This window comes from Haliaeetus albicilla, chromosome Z (assembly GCF_947461875.1).
Source record: "Haliaeetus albicilla chromosome Z, bHalAlb1.1, whole genome shotgun sequence".
Classification (NCBI taxonomy): Eukaryota; Metazoa; Chordata; class Aves; order Accipitriformes; family Accipitridae; genus Haliaeetus; species Haliaeetus albicilla.
Genome location: NC_091516.1, coordinates 14,544,442 through 14,562,447, shown reverse-complemented (window position 1 = coordinate 14,562,447; position 18,006 = coordinate 14,544,442). Strand labels below are relative to the sequence as shown.

Genomic DNA, 18,006 nt, shown 5'->3' with positions numbered 1-18,006 from the left:
GCTGTTCATCTGCTCAGTGGAGAAACTTAACTCCTATGAGTGAGACATAATCTATGTAACTTTTCAATTCATATCAAAGGGCAGTTCAACATGGGGTTTGTGATACATAAATGTTAATACAATCTACTACAAAATCTATTTTTTGTAACTTTAAAGTACACCTCCCTCCAAATATTCTGCCCTGACATTTAAGATACTAAGTCTATTTGCTTCTATTAATAAAAAAAAAAAAAAAAAAAAGTGTGATAACAAAGCATTTTCTGCAGAGGATTCTCAGCTCCGGGGTTTACTTAATCCCTTGCAGTATAGCTGCAGGGCCTATGTATAGACTTGCAGATTGCAGAAGCACAAAGAATTGCTTTATAGTGTGGATAGCTTTCAGTGTGCAATGGCTGACACTGATTAGGCACTTGACCTGATTTGCTTCTTCCTGTCTCCACAGCAGAGCTGACTCAGCACTGTTACCCACTTCAGTGCAAAATGTTACCTGACATTGGGCACAGTGAGGGTTTGGGCTGACCACTCTAACTTTCACTGTGGTCAATCAGGGTCACCCGTCTGCAGTGTAATCAAAGGTGGCAGAGGCAAAAACACTAGCTCAAAGTGCAGTAAGCACTGTTCAAATTGTACAAATATTACAGATAGCGTTTAATGTGCAATCAACGTAAAAATTTAATACTGAAAACACAAAGTCACAAGCTCAGTCAACTCCACAAAGATCAGAGCATCTTCAGGAACTTTTCCACTTTTCCCTTTAAATTAGATTACATGAGATTATTCAGCAATGCTTTTGCATCACATTTCTCCATCTAAATCCAGAAGACATTTGTCTACACTATTGTTTTGTGGAGAGATTTAACTGAGTACTTGAGTTATTTTAACTACATCAAAATAACAAAAATTCTAATTTGGACACAGGAGAGCCGAACATACTGAGCTCTGAAAAACTTCATTATTGGGTCATTTAGATCAATCCAACCCATCAGCAGAGTCATCATTTTTCACCAGCATTCTTTCCCTCCCACACACAAATCAATTCCATGCCACCTACCTTCTTTTTCCTTTTGTATCTCTTGTACAGCCCTTGCACCCACCATTAGGATTTTTAGGCCGTTAAAAAAAAAATCTTACTCTTAAATTCCCTGGTAACAGCTGCTTCTCTTTCAGCACATAGCAATGTTTTCACAACTTCTGTTTGTGGCAAGGATTGGTTTTTTGGCTGCATATTGCTCAGGTCAAAGCTTCCAAGAGGCTGAGCAATGGAGACAGTATCAGTACTCTGATGGTGTTGGTTGTGGTTGCTGAGGTCCTTTGTGATAAAATTCTTTCCTGAGAGCATAAAAAGATGAAGACAACTTTGTTCTAAGAACAAACAGTAACATTTAATGCTGGTGGTTTAATGGTTTAATGCACAGAGCAGTTACACTTTTTATTTTTCTTAGAGGTAAGTGCTGAAATTTTCACTTGGCCTTACATAACCTAACATATGTAGGGGCAGACTTCCCTTTGCTCCTTTACCAGCCCAGCCATAGCTGCTCTAAGATGACTGAGGCATTCTCTTTTTAAGATATATGTCCTCCTTGGCAAAATTACATTAGGTGCCACGCAAATTTAACTTGAAAAGTAGCCCACTAAATGTATGTGTGTTTCACTGCTTGTCTCAAGGAAAACAGAAACATATGATATCACATACGATCACAGCAAAACTGTTCTCATTTGCTTTCATGCAACCTTATTGTGCTCAGCTACTCATTTTATGCTAAATACCTGAAGCAACACTAACACAGACCTTCTGATACAGTTCCCATTGTTAAGCCATTAAGAAATCACCTGGATTTCCTTGAAAACACGCTTTATTCCACACAACTTTGGGGTCTTTATGAACTAAAGGTGAGCAAGGGTTGTTCTAATATTTACAGGTGGCTAATGGTTATTAAAGGCTGTAAGGGATTGCCAGAGCACAAGAATTGCACTAGTCATGCCGTTTTCTAAAGACCATCTTCCTGAAATAGCAACCTGCAAAATGAATGTATATATCACACTTACTATAACAACTGGATATGCTTTTATTTTAAGCCACTTCACTGGAATTTCAATGTGAAATATCTAACACCAACATCTGCTCTGCAACTGACATCTGCCCTTCAGCTGATATCTGCTTCTGAATCCTTGTTATTCTTGATCATTTTTAGCAAATATTATGTCATCATTACATGTATCAGAAAACACACAGGAATAAATTCCAAGCTATATAACCACTTTTTCTTCTGTTTTCCTACACACAGATAGTCTAAAACTACTGTTTATTTTCTTAATGTTTAGTTCTCACTCAGACTTGAATACAGTAATTCCTGCTATCTGCTAGCGTGATCCTAGAAGAGACTAAAGGCTCAGACTCAAAGGAGGGTCATAAAGAGAAATTTAGTTAGAATTTAGATGACTAATTCAAAAATTGCAATCTTTGAAGCTTCTGTTAAATACCTGCATTGGTCCGGGACTGCTTTACTTCATGGGGTCTTCAAGTTTTTTGCATTAACTTTCCTCAGGTACCTAAAAATGTGCTGCTATACAAACCTTGAAGCACCTTAATCTCAACCAAGCTGAAAAGCTGGAACATTTCTTATGCTGGCAGCCACAGAACAGCAACTCCTTCACCTGTCTTGCCCAAGAACCTTGATTTGGTAGAGGTTCTTGGGACATGCTTCCTGAATTTGGCTCGACACAAAGTTCAGTGGTAGCTGCTTCTTTCTGTTAAAAGATGGCTAGATACAACCATTGCCTGGATCATTTTCTTCCTACTTCCCCATCCTCTTCATACAGTGGCTCAATGAACACTGAGCTAAGATATGGGAAGCTGGAAGGAGTGTGTGCATGGGTCTTTTAAAATAATAGCATTCTCCTACAAAAATACTCAAATTATCAGGCCCCAGTCTTCTCTTTTAACAATGCTCTGGGATGCACAGAAAAAAATTCAATTAATTAATATGGTAAGAAAAAAAGAAGATGACTGATTCTTTACAAAAGCAGGATAAACTACTGTAAAAAACACACAGGCTGTAAGTATATTAGAAAGATAAAAGAGTGCCTGGGAATGTCCCCAGGCAAGTGGCACAGAAAAGCTCATATCCACACCAGCAAACTTTCCTGTGCTTTCAAGAAGGCTGGCTGCAGGCAAAGTGCCTGTTGGGAACAGCCCTTGGAACAAGCCAATTCCTGAACTGGGCCTGGAAACCATTCGGGAGCTGCCCAATGCCTGCAACTGTTCTCACAATACAACAGTGCAGGTTAATCCTCTTCTGGAACAAGTTTAAGGCACCCTTTAATTTCCTACTATATACCTGGCCATATAGTATCTGAAACAGAACTGAAATTGAGAACACTCTGGCTTTCCCTCCTTCCATTTCTCACCTGGGGCTAATGGTTAGGCATTACCGTGATCTTAAAATACAAGTGACAAAAAAAACTTCTTTAAATACTCTTTCACAGATTACCCCAGGCTATTTCTGAAAACACTTACTGATCTTCAGGCTGATTTTTGTCTGTGAAGAGTATTTTTTGAATAAATGGATTTCTCTGCTTTAGAAGTTACAAGTCTTATCATAAATTTCCCACAAGAGGAATACTTTACAAGAACCAGTGAAATATTCAAAAGTCTATTAAAAAGTTAGGAGACTAAATCCATTTTTAAGTCACTTACACCTGGTATAAACTTAAGTTACTGAGGCAGGGCCAGGTAAATTCATCATCTGGATGCTCTTAGCCTGAAGCAAATACCAGTAGAACATGGTAGTCTGAATATCAAATTAGTTATTTTAAATTATTATCTTTTAATTTACTTTTAGTATGTTAACAACAGAGTAAGCCTGGTATCCCAGTTCACATGAGGTGCAGTGTCTCATCAAACTAACAGAACTAATCACAAAAGCCCAAAAGCTTTTCAGACTCCAAGTGCAATGGGCTGTCGAAGAGACTTGCATTTCCCTGAGAACACATTACTTATCAAAATTAGGCTGAAGTTCTGCCTGGCAGTTCTGAAAAAATTGTTCAGTGTCATTTTGTCATATCAATGCTCTCTGTTTCTCATGACTGTTTATTTTTAGAGAATAAAATATCCCCCTAGTTATTACTGTTGCTTGGGCATCCTGGGATTTCCACCAACACAGATTATTTAATGTGATTTTAAGATGTACATGCATCTAAAAGTTATGCTAGTCTATCTGAGTTTCCAACAGAAAAAAAAAAGTATTAAATTAGCTTATTAAAAACTTCACTACATATTAAATATTTTAAATGCAAAATGTTACATAAATATTTTTTACATAGCAACCAAGTCATTAGTAGTCATTCTCTTCACAGAACCAATTTATGGAAGAAAAGAAATGTACTTCTTTAGAGATCACATGTAAGTTCTGGCACTATTTATTTTTCAAGCCCAAGATCTGTGATAAGCGTGCAGCCCAGAAAAAAAATCAGAAAGCAATAGAGGAATTTTGGAATTTAAGCCCTTTAGAAATCACTTTCTGCTGCTTTCAGTCACAGTGAATATTAGATTTTAAATAGTACATACCCAAAGGCTCTCTTTCTTGTGATGGTAATTCCAGGTCACTAGAAACTGACACTTCTTCAACAAGAAATTTTGACAACTGTGTCCCAAGATATGTAACCTGTACAAACAAATCTAAATGGATAACTGGCCATTTTAATTAGTGTTTTTTTCTGATAGGTGTAAAAATTTCACTTTTCTTATAAAACTGAGTTTATGCACTTAACAGTCTAATCTGTGTCTGTTGAGATCAAGAAGAAATTCTGCTGATTTGAATTCTAAATGAAAAAAAGCATAATACAACCCATCTGCAAAGCCCTCTAAACTCTGCCAGCATTTTTGCAACATTTGTGCCTGACACCCTGACATTTCAATAAGGTTACCCCTTTTTATTCAAAGTACCTTTCAGCTTTTTCTGTCACTCTCTTAATCATCTTTAAAACTACTCTTTCAAAGCACTGATAGCTTACAGAGTGGGTATACCACATCCTCTCAACACTTGTGACTAGGTCATCACTGTACAGCTACAGCTATGTAGCTCTGTCTTAGCTGCTTATTCATTAAGAGCAAGAAGACTTTTTAAAATTTACGCTTGTACCCTCTTTTGCTTTAAGAACAGTAAGGAGACCCAGATTAGTGAAATTTGTTATTGACATTTATTATTGCTATTTTGGGGAGTAAAATCAGGCCTACCTTATTCCACACATACTTCCATGTCACAGAAATATCACTTCCTAGTAGATCTTTCACCCACTGCTCTGGATTCTGCAGTATTTGTCTCTTACTGGTTCTGATCTTGCCATTGTTTAAGAGCGTGGCTTTATAACTAAATTCCTGAAAAAGAAAAATTAAATAATTTTCAACTCATAAATTAACAAATCTGAATTAAGATCCTTAAAACATAAAAAAAAGCTGAAGAACAATATAGCTGAAAAGTTGCAGCTAATTCTGTTTTTCTCTGAGAAAAAGTTAAAGTATTTAATGCCACTGTCATAAACTGTAGTATGTAAAATAGGATGATTTATTCCACCAGAATAAGATGTTTTGGCTACACAGACGCCACTGTCAGAGGACAAATCTCCCTACGTGTGTTTATCAAGAATTGTATTTGCATCTTAGTTCCTCTTAGACATAACAAGGCTGTGAATAAATTAACTTGCCACAGTGAACTCAGGAACTTGCAGGAGGCAAGTCTGTGCAAGAAGAAACTGTTCTCAAATGCAATCTGCCTTATACATGTGGAACAAACGCAAGTCACAGTGAAATTCTATCAATGATTCAAAGATTAAACATATTTGCATAAAAACTTCACTTATGTCAAGGGACATCACTCAAATGTTTTAGGACAGCCTTATCTGATGCAAAATTAAGTATAGAAGACTTTATTGTTACTGCCTCTTCGATAATGCTAATACTGCCCAGTTCTGCAACATATATGCACCTCCAGAAGCATGGCTTATAGTTTATAGTTCAGTAAATTATGGTTTTGTTGTACTAGCCTCAGTTAGGCTAACACAGCTAAATAATGCAAAAATTAGCTGTTGATAAACTATGTTACAACTTAGTAAGGTTGCTTAGCATGCGTGAGGTTAAACAATCAGAATAAGAGAATGATCCACCAGCAAACACTGAACCGCCTTCTACCATATCCACTGGCTTGGGGTGTCTATAAGAATCCAAATTAAGATTTTTAACGCAAATATTTTGATGAACACTCAATCCAGTTCAGTTTCATAGCTTAGGTCTACAGTGTTCAAAAACTGCATTCTGCCTGCCCAAAGCTAATCTTCAGTAAGGACTATGTACTAGCTGTATGTTGTTATCAAGTACATCTCTATAATGATAAAAAAGGAAACTTTACTGATCATCTCCTCTTTGCAATGCAACACTGGCTTCTAAACTTCAATCTCTATAGCACTGTCTTCCAAAACATAAATGAATGTCATTTTCATTCTAGTAAAAATCACTGACTTCTCTACACTCCAAACATCAACATTTCAATACAGGGTTATAATTTCTTAAGATTGACATGCATCAACCCAATATCACAGATAACAGTCTTTAGAAATGAGAGTAAGCATACTGAATTCTTCATCCTTCCATTTAGTCACCTTGAGGTTCAGAGGAATATTACATATTCTTTAAAGAAAAGAAGCATGGGTATATACCTATGACATGGCCTAACATAGACGTGTGACTTACACTGCCTTATGTTACAAAACACAAGACCACACGAAATGGCCTCTCTCAGCAGAAAAGCATTCCCAAGCAGATTATAGGTGCAGAAGAAGGAGGCTGTTCTACATTAACTATAGCCAATGAGTTGGCTGAAAAGAACCTTTCATGTTTTAATCAATATGTGGCCCTGGAAATTAACTACCTCGCAGCTGGGAATTCAGTCAATAATTTCATCATTTGCTCAATACCAAGCTAGTCCCCTGGCAGCTGCCTTGCAAATCCGCTCTGTATTCGGAGGGATGCACAAGGACATGCTTTTGTATTAAAAAACAAGGTTTCTTTTTCTTTTTCTTTTTCTTTTTTTTTTTTTTTTTTTTTTTTGCCAATATGGTTCATACCAGACTGGAAACTATACAACCAGCTGGCATGTAAGCAAGTAATTTTGCACATACTCATGTCTATAACAGCACTATGAAATCCCTGATGTCACATTTCTTTATTTGAGGGACTTGATAGTTGCTTCCAAGAATCACATTAAGTCATAAAAACCTTAACATTCCCACTCCTTCCAATATGAAAATCAGGTATTACACAATGTAGACCAACCAACAATTCCACTCTGGTTCTAGCAACAGGAAATGTTAACAAACTGATAATGCAAAGTTAAACACAAATTTTACATATGCAATATTCTGGGTGCTAAAATTATGGGCTGACAGAAGATGTCATCCATAGCATTTTCCTTTAAAGCTCATAAAAGATTATCTGTAACCAATGAAGAGAAATTTTCAATACTAAGTGCTGAAGATGTAGACTAAACCATGAGAACTGCTGTTTCCCCATTTTAGTGAGGTTTTTTTCATTATATGCTAATATTAACATTATTATATCTCAACAATTACCTGCAGTTTGAATTCTAAAACATTTTCTCCTGGCTTAATCCTTCCCAATTCCAGTAGATCTAACAATTGAAGCTTCTTCTTATTTTTTCTTCCATACCTCACTTTTTTTTCTTCACATTCCTGATTACTATAGCTCTCGGAAGACTTCTCACTGAGGTTTACTGGATAATCTGTATTTGAGGTAAGATTTGTAAGCACCAAATTGGCATTAAATGAGTTCTTACTATTCTGAAAGATCATTTGCTGCAGAGTATTAGGGAAGTTTTTTGTCGATGTTGACAAAATTACTTGCTGCTGCTGCTGCTGCTGGAAAGCTTCTTTCTTATTTACATATCTGTGTAGACCCTCATCTGTAAGAACCTGCTGGCAGTCACTGCCTGGCTGACAGACATTGTTATTGACAACAGTGCTTCGGGGTTCTACAATATTGAATGCGTTGGTCACTGAAGTGGGATTCAAAGACTTGTTTCCTTGTTCTGTAATTGCTACACAATCAATGTCTTTTTGCTGTGAGCACTTTGTTTTAGCAGTGGAAACGGTAGGTTCTGAAGGCAATTGCACCACTTCTACAGCATTTGTCAGCTTTGACATGTTGTCAAAGGGATATTCTCTTTCCCTGTTTTTGGATGCCAAAGCATGATCAGAAGCCTCTTTGCTTCTAATTGCTCCTTTATTTGCTCCTGTCTCATCCAAGCAGATGTGTGGATGTTGGCTGCATTCCTGAGCTGCAAATCTATTTTCTAAAGAGAGATGTGCTTCTACTCTGTTTCCATTAGGCATGCTGGCACCAAGTCCCACACTAAATGTAACTACATCAGGACACATGATTTCGTCAGCAGTTAAACTTTGTCTTTTATCATTTCCATGGGAAATAACTAAGTTTGAGATTTGCTTCTCTGAACATGATGCACTGAACACTTGCTTTGTTCTTCTGTAATTTTGTATTTTCTGGACTAATTCTTCCTGGTTTTGGGCAACAGTCAACAGACTCTTTTGTCTAGAAGCAAGGTTAACTAATTGTTTCCTCAGTGCTCCTTTTTTAAAAGACTCCACTGAAGCCCTACAGAAAATAAAAAAAAGTAATAAGGACACCAGAGTTACTCTAAACACAAAATAAAAGCAGTTTAATAGACATAACCCCCTAAGAACATGAATATGTTTCAAAGGACTCTGCCAACACCTAAAATATGAACAATGTTTTTATCATGTATAAAGTTTATAGTTCAAATCCCAGGCTTATGCACAACAAACTGCAGAATCCCATCTAGAAGCAGGATGCAAAGCATCAAAACTTCAGTAATAGCCTTGTCCTCCTATACCACCCTCAATTCATAGAATCAAAACTGGGTCTGTATTATCACTGGCTGCTCTTTTATTACCACAAATCACAATAGTTCATTGAATTCAATGCCTTTGTGGCTCTAATTTGGAGCCTTTAAAAATGAGTTCAGGATGAGCTACTACAGGGTGATACTATCAGAAATTTTTTACAGTGTACATAACAAAACATTTTGTGAAGCCACAACTGTAATAATACCACATGACCATTAAGAAAAGTGGACAGAACAGTTTAGGATGTTCTATGTTAGTTTGGGAATGTCTCTCCCTTCATCAGACCCTGCTCCCTAGCTAAGCTGGTCTCCCTGTGAGACTCCTTACCTAGGGGACTTTACCTCCTTCCTGCTGGAAGTGAATTCTTTATTTTCCCCAATTCCTTTGGCACAGAAGCCACCAGCCCAGCGTAATACTCTTTTCACCTAATTCCCCCTCATGAGACTAGTGATTGGACTACCACTCTGGCACCATGCTGGAAAGACAGGGGACTACGACAAGGCATGGGAAAAGGAATAGCAGCATGGTTTGCTTTTAACTCCACTCACAGCAGAGATGCCATGCAAGTAACACCATCCCAGTCTTGGAAGAGAGAGACTGTTGCGGGCATAAGGACAGAGGTACAGCAAGACTAGCTGGTGCAGAACAAGGACAGCCAAACCACAGCGCGACGTATTGGTGTCTGTACTGTGATACTGCTTGCTATCACATGTGTTTAGAATCCATGATACAATCAACATATCAGTGTATAGTCAATCACTGATATGAGTAAGCCTGGACAACTATGGACTCCACAGGCCAGTGAGGCTCCACACACTTTTCTAGCAGTGTTTCTTCAGGGAAATTTTGTTGCTTTATTGCTATACAGATACAGAAGAACGTGCAACTGAAGAGGCAAAACTGGAGCAGTGACACTAAAAGCAGTGTCTGAGTTGCTACTGCTTTCCTCCGTGATGCTGTAAAGTACTCTAATTGCTCAGTACCTCCACTTCCTAATTTCTGCTTAGGTATTTTTCCACACCTTTTGTATGTTCACTGCCTAATTTCAATGCTTACTGTGTGCACAATAACTGATTAGTATGCATTAGCTAAACCCTGAAGTTCTTCCTTGATGTAAACTCTTACTGGAGGTAACTGAAGCCAATATGGATCATGCTTCTGCAAAATCTGAATAAAAACCATATAGTTTTACTTTCACGCTACTGAATGATAACCTTCTAACAACCTCTGTGACTATTGCTATAAAGAAGAGCTTCATATAAATACAGTCCTCGTATTCTACCTACCTGTATTTTTTAGCAAGGGTATCCCTTTCTGTTTTCTGTTTTGCAAGCATTTCATTCAAAGTGTCTTGCATCTGAGACAGCCTTTGGATATACACATCTGTCCAGTATTTCAATATAATCAAAATAATGATGGCAAAAAGCAGCAGAAATTAATTACAGTTATAACGTTTTTAATGTAGCAAATACACAGCCAAAGTATGAAAATAGTGTTACTGTCATGCATACTGATAGCTCTTTACAATTAGAGTACTTTTAATGGAATTCTTCATAGCAAGAATTAAATGCAAGTTTAACTTAAAAGGAAATAGCCCAAGTACTGGAAAATTTTGAAGTGCAAGTGCCTTGTCTAGGAAATTACTAAGAGAACAGGACAGATTAAAGAACTGTCCTTTGGATGGTAGAGCAGTGAAACTTCTGAAGTTCTCTGTGTTGCAAGGAGCTAGACAGGACATATATGTGAGGCTACCTGCAGAAGTTACACAATCTTAAGAAGGTGGCTAAAACCTTTCTGTTTGAAGTATTATAAAATAGTTTAATGAGCTTAGACTGTTCCAAGTTACATATAATGGTAAAAACATATGTATCATAGTTTCACATAGTTTCAAATCCATATTATAAAATTAAATTAATTATAAATTCTCTGGGTTTGTTATCTATGTTTTTCTAAAATAAGAAAAGAAATTATATATTCTTCTTTATATGCCATATCTCTTAGCCATATAGCATAAGGGAGAGCTCAGAAGTCATGACCAGCAGATACCACTGGGATAATATGCTAAACATGTAATCTAATATCTGAAATTCTAAAACAGGAAATACGACCTTTCCATAATAATGAAAAATGGGAAATTACAGGATTAAAAATGGCATTTATAAAATGTTTCCCCAAACCTGTTTCATAGTATCTACCAGTATTTACTTACTTATTAAAATAGAAAAACATGAAAATATTGGTTTTATTAAGGCAGCTGAATAGGGAATTTGAATCTACTATTTACAGTAGGCTGTATTGCATGCAAAAACCTTGAAGACTTTATTCTACGTTACAATTTTGTCAATGTACTTCTACGTTCTTGTTCAGTCTTGTACTTTTTCACAAGTAATAACTATGATTTTGTTTAAGAGATGCTAGATTATTAATGTTTTTGTCAGTAGTGGTAACAGATCACCATGTTCATTTCCCTCATAATCCTAAACAGGAAAAGTCTGACAGTTTTATTTTGCTCATTTATGATATTGCACCTATCTCCATCTATAGGCTTCTGCCTATTGTATCATCTATCTGTTTGTCAAACATTTTTCAAGAACACGTCGATTTTAATTAACAGTTCATACGCCATAAATTTGAGTTGGAAGCTACAAATCTGCATAATTCCATATTTCACACTTATTTTTAAAGGCATAAATTGACTATTTTAAATATAATTTGAAAGTGCCAGCCTATATTAAGGAAAACAAATTTTTTAAAAACCCTTCCTTTCTGCCAGGAAGCAAAATTTTTTCATGGGCATGAGCTGCTACAAAGTAAACAGTCCTGCCTAGATGGCAAGGGCATCTGGGGAGAGAGACTTTGGTCAAAGGCATTCCTGCAGCAAGTTTTGCCACTTGAACAGTCACGGCAGAGACACAATAGACTCAAACTGCTACACAGCACGAGCATTGTCATCTCCTAGAAAGCCAGTGTCACTTAGCAAGCCCTTGAGATAATCCGAACTGAGATTTGATAGCCTAAACCAAATTACACCTCCGGGCACCAGCATTTCTGAAACTGCCCATCATCCACAGTGTCTGCCTTAAAGATTTCTCTTTTTTCCCCTCATAAATTATTTTAGGCTCCTGAAAGTCCAGCTGCACTAGAATGAAAATGCTGCATCTGTTACTTTACATACAGACATAGCTGTTCTTGATTGTGTAGGGGCTCATGTACTTGTAACGGAATAATGTTGCCAACAGTGTGCATTCTTATCTAATGATGCCTTTTTGTATGATTAGGTTGACTTGAAACATATGCCTCCAAGTGGCATGGTTCTCTTTTTGTCATCATATTCATTCCTACGTAAACTGGAAATACTTCAGGAGGTGCACTTACCTGGGAGCTGTTATTAAAATCTTACTCTCTGAAGCTGTATTTTCCAGAGGAGACATTCAAATACATTATGTGCAATACTATTTTAAAAACAACTATATTACCAAAGATTCCGCCCCCCCCACCCAAAAAAGTGAAACAACTTGAATTTACGTCTACCTGCATCTTTGAAATTTCTCAATTCAAGTAGCAACAGTTCTTTTTGCTTCTCTTCTACATCTTGTATGGCAGCAACAAACTCCTGTTAACAAACACAGAAATGATAGCATGAAGTAAAGCCAAGTGCACCATATAAAACACAGACCATGAAGCATAGCCTGCAGGATACATATTGGCAGATTCAAGTAACTCCAGGCATGGAATTACTGTGTAAAGGCAATGGGGCCACTGGTAGGATAGACATACATAGTGCCAAGGGTATGCTCTGCAAGGGGCTGTCACAGCCTGGTTTTGCCCAGGCATTCAAACTAGTCCATGCTCAGCGTCCCTCCTCTGAGCACACTGCAGGGATTAGACAGTGAATTTCACCATGACATCATCACCTAGACAATGTAGACATAGCCTACAAATACCAGCAAGAGCTTTCTTAACATGCAACTTGTGCAAAAATCTTCCTTGCTGTTTTAAATTAAGATTAAACAATTTCTAAATACCTTCATTATCATGAAGAAAAATCATTACTCTTTCAAAGAGCCATTTTGGAAATGTGATGAAAAGCCTCAGGATTCCTGACCTTTTTTCCAAGTCATATAGGCAATAAGAAATGTATATAAGTATTGGCTACTGTTTGCACAATAAATCTAAGTGCACAGGAACCATGGAGAGAGAGAGAAGTGATAAGATACACACTTATATACTGTAAACCCACAGTTTATATACTGTAAGCGTCTGCATGATGCTGTTTTTCACATACATTCTAAAGGGTTAATTATTTAAATGATATTTAAATGTTCAGTCAGTAAGTGACACTATGCAGTACTACATTATAAAGCAGTTTAACAAAACTCTGTTATCTATACTTACCGCACTGTATTTCTCATGTTGTGGCTCCAAAGATGCATCATCATTTTTACAGCAGGCGTAACAAGGACGTTTTGATCTTCTTGACCTAGAAGGACATTTCCTCTCTCCACAATTAAGAAAAAATAAATAGAATTTAAAATTAATTTGCAGGAGCATAATAGGTTAGATTAGCTAATATAGGTTACAAAGATGCAATGGCAGATCACATCATAAAAAAATATCTTGTATATGCAAAGGAGATCAAATTTAGGTAGCATAAAGACGTAAGTATTTAAAGCTACCACTTTCAAAAACACAAGGTTCCTGTGAAGGGAAATATGGATAATAACAAAAATCTGAAGAGCCAAATATTCCTTATATGTCTTTCTCTCAGGGGAAAAAACTCTGAACTCACATATCCTATTTTCTGAAAATAAATAAATAAAATTCAGTAGTTAATAGAGTTAAAGATATCAGTGCCAGGCAATATGCAGCTCTGCAAATCAGAAGCATTCTGATGTACAGTTTTTCCTTAAGACTACAGGGTAATCCTATGATTTACATTACAAACCCAACATACCTGTAACTTCAACAGTCTCAACAGGAAGTACAGAGTCCATAGCACTGTAAGACTTCAGCAGTTCTTTCATTTCATTATCACAAGCTTCATCCAAAGCACTTTTTCCTGAACCATTCCTCTCATAGGGATTTGCTCCATGCTGTAGTAGAATCCTGACTGCCTATTATATATTATTATTATTTGTATAGTGATAATTCTTGTTGTGGACCTATAACACAACTATATGTGTTGTATCTATCATAAATCACAAATTATAAAGGTACAAGTAAGATATTCTAAAACCTGTTACACTTGCAATCCTAATGAAACAAACAAGTTTAACTGGCTGTTATCAACACAGACTTGTATCTTACACTTCTAATTTTTCCATTAAAATACACAAATAATTCACAACTTGTCACTAAACCTGCCATCTTTACGGTATTGTTATAGAGAGCAATTACAAAACTTCATACAACTAAATTAAAAGGAACTGGTCAATTGTATTACAACCAAAGTGCAGAAGAGAAGTGGATTTTTTTAAAGTATTTAATAGCCGTTTTGTCTTTCAGTTACATGCACTGATGATTTTTTTCCTAATTCCAAATCACATGCAATTCTGCTTAAGTGTGAAATGTGGAAATTAGATTAGTGTCATCAGTTGAATCATCCACCCCCTAAAATTCGTATCATATGAAAGTGTTGATGAGGTCAGAGCTTGGATGGTAAAGAATTTTCACATGTATGATTTCTCATCTCTAGCATTTCTTCTTTTTTCTTACATTGAGTGCTATTACATATCAGAAAGTATCAGAAGGAGAATACTCCCTAGAAGTTCAGAATCTTCTCCATCAGTTTTCCCCCCACAATACTGACTAATAGCTTACATGTTTTCAAGAACCCTACTGATAGTTTGGCACCAGGCCTGTGAAACCATCCTCTTCATTTTATCTTTACTCACAGAAAAGATAAATGTGATGCAATATCATCTCTTCTGACAGGAATAGAAGTGGTATGTTTGAGCCAACCTGGCATTACCTTTTTACACTCAGTTCCCTGGAACTCAGTGTGCCAAAACAACATTTATTTGTGTGCAGTTCTGGGCCCCACAATTTAAGAAGGATATTAAGGTCCTTGAATGTGTCCAGAGGAGGGCAACAAAGCTGGTGAAAGGGCTGGAAGGCATGTCCTGTGAGGAGCAGCTAAGGACTCTGGGTTTGTCTAGTTTGGAGAAAAGGAGGCTGAGGGGCGACCTCATTGCTCCCTATGGCTTCCTGAGGAGGGGAAGTAGAGAGGGAGCTGCTGATCTCTTCTCCCTGGGATCCTGTGATAGGACGTGTGGGAATCGTTCAAAGCTGCACCAGGGCAGGTTCAGACTGGACTTTAGGAAGCATTTCTTTACCAAGAGGGTGGTCAAACACAGGAACAGGCTTCCTGGAGAGGTGGTTGATGCCCCAGGCCTGTCAGTGTTTAAGAGGCATTTGGACAATGCCCTTAATAAGATGCTTTAACTTTTGGTCAGCGCTGAATTGGTTCAGCAGTCGGACTAGATGGCAATTGTAAGTTCCTTCCAACTGAAATAGTCTATTCTGTTCTATAGAACCATAGAACGGTTTGGGCTGGAAGGGACCAGCTAATGAAAAAAATGGTTGATACATGGGAGAGAACCATGGGGGGCTTCTGAATTTTTCTCATTTGCCTGCTGGACTGAAATAGTCAACTAACTGTACAATTTCAACTTTCACTATTGAAAAATATTTCCTTCTTTAATTTTGATCACTTTAAGGAATATTGGTTTATTTCCTACATGCAAATCTACACTTAAAATTGTATTAGTAACTTCGACTTTCCTTATTTAAACCAGGATTTTGCTTTGCTGACCTTCTGCTGGAAATCAGGCTCAAGAAATCTAATGTAAAAGAAGAACGTACCTCCAAATAATTGCCAGAAACAGCATCATGTATTGGCAAAATACCATCCAGACTTCTGCTGTTAACATTAGCACCGGCTTTCAGTAATTCTAAGATGACTTCAGTAAATCCCCCATTGGAAGCTTCATGAATTGCTGTCCAACCTAATAAAAGCAAGATGACACATCCAGCATGCATCTGATTTGGAAAGATCCACAGGGATCACTAATTAGTGATTATACATTTTTCTGTGTTTGCTGTACTATAAGCAACGGACTACTCTCTTTAAGAAAAATCTTATACAAACAATCATCTTGAAATGCCAAGGTAAATTACTTCCTGTGTAATTCAGTTTACTTTAAATAAAAATGTATCCAATATTAAGCAGAAAAATATTGTTTACTTTTCTACTACACTACGAAAAATAACCGAAGAAACACAATGCAGTAGAAAGACTCTAAGAACTCAGAAGCATAATATTAATAGTCTGATTTCTAATCCCAGTGGCATTTTATAATATCAAGTCTGCCAGGCATCCAGAATAGAATATCATCCATTCTGAGACTATAAAACCAGAAATGCATTATACATTTAGATAGAAAAAAAGAAAAAATAATCTTGTAATCTGATTTTTGTCCTTATTTCCTAAGGAAATAAGATTTGTGTGAATGTGCTTCACACATGTATATATTCATGTCATAAGCATTAGTTCTCCCACCGAACTTTCAAGTCCACTTTCCGTACAAATCTCTGAAAATGTGCTCTTCAGCAGAGGAGCAAGACCTGATTAATGCCCCTGCTGAGAAAAAGGCTGCATTAGCTCCATGCTGAGACACAAAATCCAGCGATTCACTGATTGTGCTTGCACTTGTTGAATGACTTCCTTTCCCCCTCACAATTATATCATAAATCAAGAATCCATAATCATATTAAAATTACACAAATTACATAAAACCATATATACTATAAATTATATAAAACTGTATTATAAAACAAGCCCATAAGAGAGTAATTTTCAAACCTGCATAGTCCTGTTCATTGACACAAATTCCAGATGATATTAGAGTTTTCACCAAAGATAAATCTCCTCTTTTAGCGGCAATATGCAGCTGAGTTTCCCCTTTTGCATTTGTCTTCTTTTTCTTCTTTCTCCCAGCTCTTATTTTATAGGGACCATGTAAAATTACAGCTTCTTTTCTGGTAGATAGGGAGGATTCTAAACATATATTGGGTGTTCATTAGGAACCACAAAAAACTGTTTCATTATAAACAAAGAATTAAGCTTCATCACTCATTTGAATTAATGTAAATGTGTGCAGTGCTGTTGCCTTAATTATTCAGTAACATTAACTGACATCAAAAGGTTAGAAGCTACTGCGTAACAGCTAAGATAACAAACAGATCCTATGCAAGAGAATTTACAGTTCAAATCTAGATGACTTAACAAGGGTACAATAAATTAGGGATCAATGAAAAAGGTAACACGGTTGAAGTTTGATACTGTATAGAGGTAGGGAGCATGTTACATTTCTCCATGGACTGCTTTCAAGTTACCACGCATGCCTGTTAAATACAGAAAGTACACACATAAAGGTATTTATATAAAAGTGAAGACTTGACTATCACCTCTTTTCAGTTCCTAATTCTGTATCAGGGAAGAGAGAGGTTTCTACATAAGGTATTTTTACAGCTGCAGTGTGAAAAAGTCCTTCAGACTGATTACAAATCTTTGATTAATGTCTAGTGACATAGCTGAACTGCCTTTTAATTAAGCCTGTGCAGGATGGGACACATTGTAAACAAACTTAATTTAATCCTTCTCTTACTGGTTCACAAAGCGAACAACATCCACTTTATATTTTATCATGTGATCATCAGACAGGTCCTAATTCTGAGGCTTCAGGTAACAAACATATCAGATTGTAAGACATACAAAGAAAAAAACAGATTTAAAAAGTACTGATTCTGGATACATGACAACCCCCTCCCCCAAACTGCTACCAAAAAGGCAGGGTGTATAAATCTTCAAAAGCTCTATCATGCATGTTATCTTTTTTTAACTCCTACTCCTGCTGTTATAATACTGTGCTATCAGATTTTTTAAGTTTACTGTGTTCTCTGATTTCTTAAAATCTGTAATTCATCCAAAAAAAGGAAAGTGTAAGTTTTTAAATAAGCATTTTGCAACTCTTATCCATGTTTTTTTAA

The 18,006-nt window shown here is 36.7% G+C and overlaps 2 protein-coding genes across 2 annotated transcripts in view; one reads left to right on the top strand and one right to left on the bottom strand.

Annotated features, from left to right (window-relative positions):
* Positions 1-18,006, top strand: part of HMGCR (3-hydroxy-3-methylglutaryl-CoA reductase) — a 319,565-nt gene that overhangs the window by 230,903 nt on the left and 70,656 nt on the right. The gene's annotated exons all lie outside the window — the stretch shown is intronic.
* Positions 1-18,006, bottom strand: part of ANKRD31 (ankyrin repeat domain 31) — an 84,180-nt gene that overhangs the window by 17,518 nt on the left and 48,656 nt on the right. Inside the window, exons 16-25 of the mRNA XM_069776232.1 lie at positions 16,820-17,014; positions 15,820-15,962; positions 13,910-14,069; positions 13,351-13,454; positions 12,487-12,568; positions 10,242-10,338; positions 7,624-8,683; positions 5,237-5,377; positions 4,568-4,664; positions 1,132-1,329 (exon numbers count right to left, since the gene is read on the bottom strand). Of these exons, the coding sequence (XP_069632333.1) occupies positions 1,132-1,329; positions 4,568-4,664; positions 5,237-5,377; positions 7,624-8,683; positions 10,242-10,338; positions 12,487-12,568; positions 13,351-13,454; positions 13,910-14,069; positions 15,820-15,962; positions 16,820-17,014 (2,277 nt within the window). The remainder of the gene's footprint in view (positions 1-1,131; positions 1,330-4,567; positions 4,665-5,236; positions 5,378-7,623; positions 8,684-10,241; positions 10,339-12,486; positions 12,569-13,350; positions 13,455-13,909; positions 14,070-15,819; positions 15,963-16,819; positions 17,015-18,006) is intronic.